General features: G+C 33.7%; 2 protein-coding genes across 2 annotated transcripts in view; one reads left to right on the top strand and one right to left on the bottom strand.

Annotated features, from left to right (window-relative positions):
• LOC140439099 (aminopeptidase N-like) overlaps positions 1–13966 on the top strand; it is a 203434-nt gene that overhangs the window by 3834 nt on the left and 185634 nt on the right. The window lies entirely within an intron of this gene.
• LOC140439115 (uncharacterized) lies at positions 10184–13683 on the bottom strand. The gene is made up of 2 exons (XM_072528810.1): positions 13426–13683; positions 10184–10662 (listed from the first exon to the last, which is right to left on the bottom strand). Exons 1-2 carry the CDS (start codon positions 13569–13571, stop codon positions 10251–10253), a joined length of 558 nt encoding a protein of 185 aa, XP_072384911.1. The 5' UTR covers positions 13572–13683; the 3' UTR covers positions 10184–10250.

Here is a 13966-nt window from a genome sequence, read left to right as displayed (position 1 = left end):
TCAGCGATTTCCTGTAATTCTTTACATTCTTGTAATTCTTGTATCGTCAATGAGTCAATAAGCAGACAGACGACAATGATCGTAAGTTAAACATTTTATTTTTGGAAAACGTTGAGAGTTGCTGTGATCTTTTAAAATTTAACATCATATCTGGTTGAACAATAACTCATTTAAAGAATTGAAGGACGAAGGACCACCAGCCAAGGGCTTGAATGAAAAACAGATTAAACACTAATTTATATTTAATGCTAAGATTAAATAGCAATTTCTGATAGCTGTCCGAAAACACTGCGTTTTGGGATATTTCACTACACTTTTCACTGGGGCTATTTTCACTATTACATATAATTACAAGTAGAATTGCTTAGCGAAATGTCGTTTCTATGTTCAAAGCGAACTACTGGCAACACTGCTGGTTTGAATAAATGAAGGGCTTATATGAAAATTATAACTGCGGTTTTAGGAAACACTGATTACTATAAATGATTGGCTTGATGATATTTATGCGAGTATTTTGCGAGCTAGCGATTTAAGCTTACGACATTTTGCGACAGACTTTGGTAATAGCTTTTTCTCAACTAAATGATAATATTCAAATTATGTAGGCAGGTAGCCGAGGGTTCTTACCAAAAGAAGTACCGTTAAATATCTTCCTTTATTCCTTTTAAAAATTGCAATATCAGCTTGGTTGAAAATTTATATCGAGTGGAATGGAATTTCACCAATATCTCAGTTCGCCTGTTGAGGTAATATTAAGTATCAGCGTAATCAAAGAAGATTACATGAGCTACAACTCCGCACTGTATTTCACTTTACTAGTTATAGAGTCATTGTAATCTATATTATAACGTAAGCTTCCTAATTAAACATTATTATTATTATTCGTTCATCTGTTTGTTTCCTATTTCTTGCTTAGTTTCCATAAAAATAAACATATCAGTTTTTTTTCATTACGTCTAATACTTATAAGTTATAAATATATATCTTCTAACGTATGGTCCTAAAGTTTTGGGAAAAATTTCAAAAGCATATAACTCTGACCACAATAATCGTATATTTTTATTAAATTATTCAACAATTTAACTTAACTATCCTTATTATAAATCAAAATTCAAATGACAAACAAGGGACCATTATTTTCGATTTGCCTAATAATTCCCCTGACACGTTGCATCATCCTTTGGACGACCTCGGCGTCAATTTCTCTAATTTTTGTATATATGCGGCGTCTTAACTGTTCCTGATTTTGTGCTTCCCATCCGTTATTATAGACTTTCCGACTTAATATTGCCCAGAACTCTTCAATTGGACGAGACTGAGGTAGGTTGGGGGGATTGTCTGCTTTCGGTACAAAGGTAATGTTGTTAGTTTCGTACCATTCCCTTGTGATCCTCCCGTAATGACATGAAGCAAGATCTGGCCAAAAGACTATTTGATCATTTGCATGATGTGTGTTCACAAACTGAAGCAATTTAGAGAGCCATCTTTGAATATAAATATTTGCGTTTAAGGCTTCACCTCGAACAACACCGATGTAGGGCTGTGAGATAAAGCTAGCCTCAGAAATTGCACACCATACCAAAATTTTATCCTTAAATTTTTTCTTACTTTTGAATTTTATTTCATCAGGTACATTTTCGTAATCGTTCGTGTAAAACCCATCGTTACCCTTTGTCTCAGAGTTGGACAAAGTAAAATATTTTTCATTGTCCATCACGATCAACTTGTTGACGAAATGCACTCGCCTTAACGCGCGGCAACATCTCGGAATTCTCTCTAATTGATCCTCTGTGTATTTTGGAGCTTTCCTTATTTTCCGGTAGATAATATTGTTACTCGATAGGGTCCTGTATACTGTAGTCTTTCCAACATGAAATCTTCTGGCCAGTTTTCGCTGTGAGACCCCAATTTTGTTCTTAGCTGCTTCAATCAGTCTTGCCTCTCTTATATGGTTCAAAATCCGCGGTCGGCCACTTTTACGTAAGTTAACACATGGTATCCCTTCTTCACATTCTCTGATTGTGCGATAAATTGTCGATTTGCTTACGAGTATGTTTTGATCTCGAACACCTCGACGAATATCAATTTTATAAGACATTTTGCAGAGCACAAACCAAAATATTCTGCTTTGTTTATTAAATGTCAATAACTGATGACATTTCAATTCCATGGCCTTCTTTGTAAAATGCATTTTGCTTCTCAATCAGACCAGGTGAAATTTTTCCCAAAACTTTAGGACCATACTTTATACCATACATTCTACTACACGTAATATTTGGGCAGCACACCATCGAAGGATTAAATAAAAAACAATATTTTAGAAACAGCTTCCTAACTGGAAGCCTAAACATCAAATAGTTTATTTTCTAATTTGTGATTTATTCCTTAATAAGATATTTAATACGAAAACGAGAATTCTTTACTACATTATTATTTAATTTTGAATATATATATAATTATTTAAAGCAGTCGTTTTATGACAGTTCTTAAGATTTTTTTCTTATAGACCAAGTTATTTAGATTTACGAGATTAATTATTTCAAAGGCACCGCCTTTCGAAAACACGTAGTAATATTAACAGTAGGGGCCGGTGAATTAAAAACAAATTTATTAACTAATGTAATGATCCCAATTTTTTATAAGACGTGAACGAATTTGTTTACAAGTAAGAAAATGTGAAAAAATGTAATTTTGAAATATTACTGAGGGCTGTTACCGCACCCCTACAGGCGCCATGCTATAAAAACTTTGTATAAAAAGCAGTTACTTATGTTTACAAATTTATCAACGAAGAGATGAATTTATTGCATGTATTAAAACTTGAAAAAAGTGTCTCGCTATTTTTGTTTGATTTACTTTTATGGTACAACAAATATCTATCTAAAGAAGCCGACAAAAATTTATATTTTTATTGAAATATTGGATGTGAAACCCGATTTTGGGTAAATTATTTTGATGCGCAAAGAAAAATATCATTTTTATTTTTCCTAAAAATTCCATTCTGCATGTAGATTTTATGTTATTACGGAGATTACGGAGAATTATATCGTTACAGTACAATCAAATCACAAGTTATTTTATGTTCAGTGATAGACACAATAGTTGAAAGGCGTTATTCATCACTAGACCAAGCCACATTTTCTCAAATTGTGGATTATGGCTCTTTCTGTTGGAAAATAATATAAACTATCTACAGAATAAAAACCATTAGTCTGTTAGTAACGGTTAACCAGATATACTTAAAAAAAAACCAAGTGCCTTTCTTCTTATTCTGGATTTTGAATTTTGCATAACTAGACCAAGCGACTAATTTTCTGTATTAGTTTTGCATCAGTAGACCAAGTGCCTCTTGCGAGCGTTTTAATGATTGTAAATAGAATATTTCTCAACATAGGTACAACTTGTTGAGGCGTTTAGGTTAAGAAGTAGTGTCAGTTATTGCTTAAATTTTTCTACAAAATTAAGAGAGCTATAATTTGTTCAAATATTTCCGAAGTCCCAATAAAGCGTAAAAGAACAAAAACCAGTAACAAAAGAAATCTACAAGGATATACACAATATCCGCTGTGACAGTGTGTAAATCATTCTTTTTACATACCTTGAGAATATCAAGTTGCAAAGTCAATGCAGCATTAAAAGCTATGAAACGTCCAATGGGTGTTCGAGATTGTCGTGGTCAAAGTGGAGGTCATAATAAAATTAACGATAATCGTGTACAAAAAGTTATTGAGCACATAACGAAATTCTCTAAGAACAAGTCACATTACAGAAGAGCTAACACAGAAAGAGAATACCTAACAGAAGAAACAACATTAAGTAAAATGTATGAATTATATATTGAAGAAGCAGACAATGATCCTGTTAAATTTTCGTTTTACAAAAAAATAATATAACACGATTTAATCTTCAAAGAAAAAAGTTGGAAAAAGATACTTGTAGTAGATGTGATTGTTTCGAATTAGAAACTAAAAATTGCGCAGATAACGAAAAATTAAGCAAGTTAAAGGAAGAAAAAATGTGCACTGAAGAAGCTGAAAATGCACAATTTAGAAGAAAGCTACACTTGAAGATAAGCAACGATCAACCAGAAGTGGAAAGCTTTTGTTTTGATTTAGAAGAAACTCTTCCCCTTCCGAGAATTCCAACAAATATCGTATATTAGAAGAGTCAAATATGTATTTACAACCTTGATATCTATAGTGGCAAGGATAACAAAGTAAGAAACACATTGAAGAAAATGTTACTTCTGCAAAACATGTAATTTTATGGTCCTGAAAAATTTTTGGAAACTCATCCTACCATTGAAAAAATTACATTACGCTATCTCTTTCCTGGTCATAGTTTTTTACCCGATGATAGTGATTTTGGAGATATTGAAAATGCCCTGAAATTTCAACAACTTTTATATACCGTTGATGATTATCTAAACGTGATGAAGAAATCTTGTAAAAAGAACCCACTAGTAGCTCACAGAATGAAAAAAGAAGAATTCGTTGGAACAAAGAAGTTGGAAACTATGATTGCAAAGACATAGAAAACACAAGAAACTTCAAAAAGGACGGTCCGCTGCAATGCAATCCCTAAGTAACCACTTGATTCCACTTTGGCCCACAGGCAAGCCTCTGTCCCTAAGCTTAACGACTTAGGATCTTTAATGCACCTAATACTAAATGATGCAAAACTTCTGTATTGCTCCCTTTTCAGTAACAATACAGTAGAAGATGACATTGACGGATTTGATGGAGACTTAGACTTTGACATACGAAATGAGTAATGTTTATGTACTATTTTCATAATATTCAGAAAATTGTACCTACTGTTAACACTGAGTTCAAGTTTTTTTTTATATTCTTGATTAATTCCTTAAGTAATATAAAATATTCAAAACAACGACTTTTATTGTCATACCCAAAAAGAAAAAATTGCTTGTGACCTACGAATCGTTCACTAAAAGTGATATTTTAGTTACGCATCACTAGACCAAAGGACCTCCATGTTGCTTGGTCTATTGATGTATAACACAATTACACATTATGGCGAAAATCGTAAGTCGACCAAAAGCCTTTTTATTTTTTTTTTTTTTTCGTTTTTCTTTAACATTAGCAAGTTACTATTTCGTCCAGTTGATATTAAAAATAGACGACTAGCTTGTTGGATTTGATTTCTTTCGCAACACCACTGTAGTGTTAAAACTTGTAAATGAAACGAACCAGTTGAGTATACAGCTAAGACTAACCTTATTTTTGTTCCGAAAGTGAATACAATTGACAGTTTACATTGTACCAACCTTAACTTCCTATAAATGACATATAGCGCTAATATTTAAATTTTGTTTAGTTGATATCAATATTTCAACACTCCCCTTATCAATAAAACAAAATTTATCGGTTATCTATACCAAACAGTTTCAATAATCTGTGCAGATTTTTAGCAACTAGACCTTTAGTCAACAGATCAGCTAGCATAACATCAGTAGGCATATATATTTTACAATAATGATTGTGTCAGATATTAGGTCTCTCAAAAAATAATATCTTACATCAATATGTTTACTTCTTTTATGATAAATTGGATTTGCTGATAAGTTTAATGTACTTTGATTATCGTTAAGTAAAGTAATACAATTCAGTTTTGTTAATTAAAACAATTAGTAAACCCCTAAGAGAAACAGCCTCTGACACGACCATATTCCGCCTCGCAGCTAGATAAAGCTACAGTTTTTTATTTTGCACTTTGCCAAGATATTGCAGTGCCACAAAGTTTAAATATATATTCAGTAAAGGATCTACCATGAATTCCACGGACTGCCAGGGTCACCAATAAGGAAGTGCTGAGAAGGATGCGTCGAGACAAAAAATTATTGAGAACAATAAAAGTAAACAAGACTGCATACCTTGGACATATACTGAGAAATGATATCTTCTGCAGGTCATCATGCAGGGTAGAGTCGATGGCAAAAAGGGAATAGGTAGAAAGAGGGAGTCATGGCTGCGAAATATTCGAGACTGGACAAACATGACTGTGGACGAATTATTCCACGTTGCAAAAGACAGAGAAACTTTTAGAAATGTAGTCACCAACCTCCGTTATTGGAGACGGCATAGGAAGAAGAAGAAAGGATCTACGATCTAATGTATTGCTTGCCCAATCGGCATCTACAAAACCTTGTAATTCTGAATCATCTTATGAATCAATCAGACAATAGTTAATAGTGTCTTTTAAATACCTCAATACTCTTTTTGCACATTTCCAATCAGACTCATTATATACATTGTTAAATTGGCTCAAGAAACTGACTGTAAGTGATATATCTGGTCTGGTTAAAACAGATAAATACATCAAACTACCAATTACCATCTGATAAGGAAACTTATCTCTAATACTAATATTACTATCATCAATTGTTCAATTTGAGTTTTAACTCTTTTGGCATCACTCATGTTAAATATCTTAACTGAATAATATAGTTTTTCTGATTCAAAGCAATATAACCTATATTTGAACAAAAACAAAAGAGGTCATCGAAAAAATCGCGTTGCTAAAATTGAGTTAGGCAGGATACGTCACCAGATTATCAGACAACCAATGGACAAAACGTATTGCCGAATGGAGACCAAAACAAGAAACAATACGGAGCAGAGGACGCCCACCAACTAGATGAACTGACTACCTGAAGCGTGTTAGTCTGGATGCAAGCCGCACAAGACAGAGATAGATGGAAAGAGCTGGGGGAGACCTATGTGCAGCAGTGAACGCATACACGTTGATGATAATGATGGTGATGATGATGAACCTTTATTTGATTCAAAGTCTATTTGCATACCTAAACATTCCTTAATTCTACCTTCTACCCAAATCTTTAATAACAAATTTACTTTTCAGTTCATTTTTTAGCCTATTTGTTACACTTTCATCATTTGAAAACACAAAAAAATTATCTACATATACGGTCCACGACCGTAATTTTATTATTTTTCTTTTCTGTATTTTTTATATAGATACAAGGGTTATGTTTTTATTTGTTATAATTAATATTTTCCAAAACATTATTTATACATAATTCCAGGTCCTAGCAGACTTATTAAGCCAATCTGCTAAATCAAAACCCTCTGGTGATTGTATGTATATGTATTTTCTTTTTCAAATGACCATTTAGTAATGCTATTTTAACATCTAAATGAGTAATTGTAATGAGTAAGTAAAAGCAACCTTAAAGAAGAATTTCTTATTACTGGTGCAAAAGTTTCTGTATAGTCTATATATTTTTGATATCTTGGATTAAAACCCCTTGGCACTAGTCTTGTACGATATGTAACTTCATTTTCGCTATTAAACTTGAACTTAAACACCCACTTATTATCAATTCTTCTTCTTCTTCAAGTGCCCTCTCCGCCACGGAGTTTGGCAATCATCATTGCTATTCGTATCTTTGAAGCTGTTGCTCTAAATAATTGGTTAGATGTGCACTGGAACCAGTCTCTTAAATTGCGCAGCCAAGATATACGTCGTCTCCCCACGCTTCGTTTGTCCTGAATCTTTCCTTGGATAATTAACTGGAGCAATCGGTACTTTTTCCCTCTCATCACATGACCAAAATATTCCAACTTTCTTCTCTTGATGGTGATCAACAGTTCCCGTTCTTTATTCATTCTTCGAAGGACTTCACTATTTGTTACTTTGTCTGTCCAAGTTATTTGTATATATATATATATATATAATTATCAATTACACTACAATTTTCTGGCCCATCTATCACATCCCATGTGTTATTCTCACGCAAAGATTGAATTTCATTCATCATGGCTTCCCTCTACTTTGCTCCATCAGGACGTTGTAATGCCTCCAAAACTGTTATCGGAACATCATCAAATATATCACTTGTTTCCGCGCACATATAATATGTTTAAGCGTTCGGCGTAGACTCGGCGACGAGAGGGCATTTTAAACTACCTCGGGAACTATCGCCGGGAGTACGAAGAAAGAATCCTGCACTAAAGTTGCAGTCAGCGGCGTCCTGGACTGAGATGTCTTTTGAAGATTCCAGATCCCCCCTCTATACAGACGAAAAAAAAAAAAAAACTTTTTCTCCCACATTGACCTTTTTTAGTATTGGTAATTGGTGAAAACAATCATCGCACGATCAGTCTGATGAGCCAAACCTTTTACAGGAAACAAAACAAAAATTTACAGGAAATTGGAAGAAGATATCGGAGAAACTCAGTTTGCATTCCGGGAGGGATATGGAACTCGCGAAGCATTATTTGCCTTTAACATCTTGACACAGAGGTATTTGGATGTGAATCAAGATGTATTTGCTTGTTTCATTGATTACAACTAGGCGTTTGATAACGTCAAGCATGACCAACTTTTAGAGATCTTGGAAGCTAAACAGTTAGACACTCGCGATATAAGAATAATATCTACTCTGTATTATAATCAGAAAGCAGTCGCACGCATCGAAAATAGCACAACAAATGAAATTTAAATTAAAAAAGGAGTTAGACAAGGATGTGTGCTGTCACCAATGCTATATAATCTCTATTCGGAAGAAATTATGAAGAAAGCATTGGAAGAAGAAGAGATTGGGATAAAAGTTAACGGCCAACCAATTAATAATATTAGATACGCAGATAATATGGTTTTAATGACGGAGACAGTAGAAGACCTGCAAGCCATTTTAAACAAGGTAGTCACAGCTAGTGAAGAGAAAGGGTTAACAATGAACGCCAAGAAGACGAAATTCATGATTATTTCAAAAAAACAAAGATTGAATGCAAACCTGTACATTCACAATAACGAAATCGAACGGGTGCACAAATATAAATATTTGGGAACAAGCGTTAATACCAACAATGACATCACAGAAGAAATAAAAACTAGAATTGGAAAGGCTCGAGCTGCTTTTGTTAATATGAAGAACATTCTGGGAAGTCATGACATTAACTTAAACCTGAAAATGAGATTGGTTAGATGCTACATCTCCTATCTTGTACGGAGTAGAGACTTGGACTTTAAACAAGAGCAATATTGATAAACTAGAGGCCTTCGAAATGTGGATATACAGAAGAATTTTGAAAATACCTTGGACAGACAAAGTAACAAATAGTCAAGTTCTTCGAAGAATGAACAAAGAACATGAGTTGTTGATCACCATCAAGAGAAGAAAGTTTGAATATTTTGGTAATCTGATGAGAGGGAAAAAGTACCGATTGCTCCAGTTAATTATCCAAGGAAAGATTCAGGGCAAACGAAGCGTGGGGAGATGACGTATATCTTGGCTGTGCAATTTAAGAGCCTGGTTCCAGTGCACATCTAACCAATTATTTAGAGCAACAGCTTCAAAAATACGAATGTCGAATAGCAATGATGATTGCCAAACTCCGTAGCGGAGAGGGCACTTGAAGAAGAAGAAATTGGTGAAAACACCAATTTTAGTAAAGCGAAGGGACCAGGTTGTACTACATCGTATCCTAATAGGACATACCAGACTGACGCACGAACACCTACTAAGGAAGGAACCTCCTAGAATATGCTACGCCTGTGACACCAAGATAACTGTAGGCCACATTGTTATAGACTGTCCATTATATCAAATGGAAAGACAAGCTACTGGACTACCAAGTGATATACAGTTCGCTTTAGACAGTGCGGATTGTGACAAAACCATTAGGTTTTTAAAGAAAATGAAATTGTATGATCAAATATAAGTGATACTCCAAGAAAAATTCTAAATTATAATCAACTTTTTAAAAACTTTATAGTTTATATTTTATATTAATCATTATAATATATTATAGTCTCTATTGTACCACCGCTTATAACTTTCTATGGTTGATGTGGGTTATTCCCAAAAAAAAAATTATAACTATTACAAAATAAAAAAAAAGCTGCAATAACTGAGTTGTATTATGCATGGAAAAGGACAATAAATACTTTAATTAATTACTTATAGAAGGAAAATCCAAAGCAAGAAAGGGAGTATAGAAAGAAGAGAAATCTCAAGGAATTTCAGCAGTGTAAGCAGCCAAACCGAAGGTCAGTATACGAGTAACCTTGTCAACTACTAAGACGAATATAACACAAATAAAATGAAGAGTAAATAATACAAATACATAAATTATAAATACATTTAATTTAATATATTTAATTCAAGTTAATAGGTCAATAAATGATTTTAATTGGCATATATATTTTTTCCTTCAATAAATTAATTTATTTATACATTTTAAAAAATCATTGAGCACAACGAGTTACAGCCTTTTAATTTTATGAGGTTTCTCCACCATTTTCATCTTAACCGGAACATGAACCTTATCATATTGATAAAAGCTGCTACCCTCCTTGGACGATTCTTGCAAAATTTTCCTTTCTTCGCTGCTATACGACGTTGTTACTTCCATTTCATCACTAGCCGCTCTAATTTGTGATTCTTTCATATTATCTTTGGTATATTTGTGAACTGATTCCTTTGGTAAATTATGGGCACCTTCTTTAGCAGTTTGAATATTGGCCTGCATCACTATAGTGGTGGGAGCTACGGTGGTAGTTTCTACTTGGTCATGGAGGCATTGTTGTAGAATGTGGAGAAAGAAGAGAAATGCTAGTAGGGTTAGGGCTGTCATGGCTATGCTGCGGCTTTTCTTTTTCTTGCTATAGTGATGCCTGAAAAGAAAAAGACGTATCAAGGTATCAATAAACAAACATTATTACTGATACAGCTGGTTTCAAATATAGTCGCGAGAATTTCTCTGAATAGTTATGCCTAACCTAACGAAGCAGTGGCGTTACAAAAAATACTTATGACTTACAATAGGTCAAGTTGTTGAAGATATGTAGAAACTAGATACAATGTAATAAAAAATAATATTAGATCATATTAATAACGTTTAGAAAAACCTGAAGTAGTGAAAATCATAAAAATATAAAAAATTTGAGAATTTTGCCCATGTCATGCCATACCTAGAACGTAACTGGACATACCAAATTCAGATGAAGTAATCCATCTTATTGTTACGTTTTCCTTTGGGTTCAGGTTGGGTTGCATCGCAGACGAAGCGCAATCCATCGGACTTTTTGTTATTGATTGGTAACTTTTGATGAAAGTACACCAGAGAACAAAATAAACGCAAGGCAATGGACGCAGTATAATGACCTATGGAGCAGAGAATTGGGTAATAAATAAACAAAACAGGTCCAAAATCACAGCAACTGAAATGGAGTTCATGAGAAGAAGCTGCAGAGTGACAAAAATGGATCGCATCAGAAATGAGGAGATAAAACGAAGAATGGCAGGAGAACAAGACATACTCAGTTACATCGAAGAAAAGCGTTTAATTTGGTCTGGACATGTGAGAAGAACAGATCATACAAGGTGGATAGCAAAGATTTCGGATTGGAGCGCAATAGGAAGGAGGAAAAGAGGTAGACCCCGAAGATCATGGAGGGATGAAGTGGACGAGGCCATGGAAAGACGAGACCTTAGATATGGAGAATGGCAGAACAGAAAGGACTGGAGACGTTGGCTGAAAGAAGGAAGGCGGCAACAGCTGTAAAAATCCTTGTATAGATAGATAGCAATGGACGGAAGCGAACAAAAGTGCTTCGAAGCGGCCAAGATCAATGGATCGGAAAGGTTATGGGTACTGTATTTTGGGATTGCAAAGGCATAATTTTAAATGCCTATCTTTAAAAAGGTAAAATTATCAATGGCCAATATTATTATGCATTATTGGACAAACTAAAGTGGGAACGCAGTGAAAAACAGCTCCACATACAGAAGAAAAAGTTTTGTTTCTTAAAGACAATGCTCCGGCTCACAAGCGCTTTATGACCGTGGTAAAAAATTATGTGTTAGGCTTTGAATTGCTTTCTCATCTGACTTGTTTTCCTGATTTGGCCCCCTTCAATTATTATGTGTTCTGAAGAAATACTTCATATATAGAAAATTCAGCTCGAACGAACAGATACAATTGACGAAACAAACTCCTATTTCGTAGAGATTCCAAAATCGTCTTATTCGGACGGAGAATATATCGAATAATATAAAAAAAATTCTGAAAAACGTATTTTCTATTTCAAACACCATTTAGTAATATCTGGGAGTAAGTGTAACCCAAAAAACATAAATAATAAATAAATACAACATTTATAAGCATAAAGACATTTTTTTACACGGATGAGGTTCCTCAGCATATGAGTAAACAAAAAGAACTATTAAATACCATCAAAGAAAGAAAAATGTGGTGCTTAAGTCATGTATTAAGAGATGAAAGATTCGAACTACTTCGACTGATAATATAGGGTAAACTACAGGGTAAAAACTCAGTAGGAAAACACCCAAATTCAGTGTTGATCTGCAAAAATGTTTAATGCTGTAGTTACAAGGACAATTTCCATTTGGCTCGTCAACTTTCGGAAGAAGATGACGTCGTAATAATAATAAATACTAAATCTTCTTTCCTTGAAAAAAAAAACCAATTGTCTGCCAGAAGTGTTTATACAATTAGAAAAATTAACGTGAAAAGCTATACAAAAATATTTGGTATCATAAGAATCGATTATTATGTCACTTCTCCATTTTTTTTGACCGATAACTTTATTGCAGTAAATCATTATCATTTTTTTTACGTGAATAAAACAATAAGTCATACTGAACAAAAGAAACAACAACAATACACCATGGTTAAGAAAATAAATAAAAGAGAAATGTATAGAGAAACGAGAGGCCTACACGAAGTACAAAACATCAAATACTCCAGAATCGCCGAGACAGAAGACGAGCTCCAAAGATTAACAATATAACAGCCAAGAAATACAATATAGTAATATTAACAGAAAAAACCAAATGTATGAAAACATCTTAATACCTATTACGATATAAAATTATAAAAGAGGCGGGATTTCTTAATGACACAATCTGGAAGAACAAACACCTAAGACAAGACACAAAAACAAGAATCTATAAAGCAGCAATTAGATCTATCTAACGTGACGACTACTAGAAACAACAGAAATGAAAATACTTCGACGAGTATCAGAGAAAAGTCTGTTGGATAGGGAGAGAAGCGAAAACGTAAGAAGAGCATGCAATATAGAAGACATAAATGGATGGGTGACAAAACGGAAACAGTAGTGGAACGAATACATTAGTAGAATGGCAGATAATTGGATAGTACGAATAGCACGAGATAAGTCACCAAATGGACGAAGAAGTATTGGCAGACCAAGAAAAAAATGGTGCGATAATTTAAACAATTTAAGAGGCTAATACTGAAGAAGAAGCAGGCTTCAAAGCCTACATACAAGAAGAAAGAAAAAGAAGAAAAATAAAACAATTTGAAAATGCTTAAATATTGTAGATCTCCTTTTCAGGAGTAGAAGTTTTCAAAATACAATAAATATAAATAATACTATATAAGTACTTACTCTTCTTGGTGGTCGTTGTGAGAATCATGATCACTATAATGCTTTCGAACCATTTTTGGAGGAGGTGTATAAGGCATAGCCTGTTTTAACACATTGCTGTGAGCTCCAAGCAACGTACTCATACTCAGAGGGCTCAGCGAAGACATTTTTATATAATTTTTTTTAATATTCAATTAATGTATTTTGTTTACTATAACGTGCATTAATGTAACACTAAACCAATAAAAACGATAAACTTTTCTGTTAAGAAACTAAAAGAAAAACTAATATTCTACGACGTTTTCGCGGTAAGCATTCTATGATGAGTTTCAGATGAACTGAATTTAAGAGTTCGTTTAAAAAAGTAGAAAAATATAACTGCATTCAGAGTCTGAAAACGATGCTCGAAATAAGTGGCCTGCAATTTCGTGAGTTGTACAGTGCTAATTCATTTCTTTCCGCTAGAGGAAGTAGGTTCTGTTTTAGTTGGACTTCAATGATTTGATGTGTTTCTCTTCGTGACAAAAGCGTAATAAGATGGTTTAATTTAGATACAGAATCT

Source organism: Diabrotica undecimpunctata, chromosome 4 (genome assembly GCF_040954645.1).
Source record: "Diabrotica undecimpunctata isolate CICGRU chromosome 4, icDiaUnde3, whole genome shotgun sequence".
In the NCBI taxonomy this organism is placed as follows: domain Eukaryota; kingdom Metazoa; phylum Arthropoda; class Insecta; order Coleoptera; family Chrysomelidae; genus Diabrotica; species Diabrotica undecimpunctata.
This window is presented reverse-complemented; position numbering and strand designations above follow the sequence as displayed.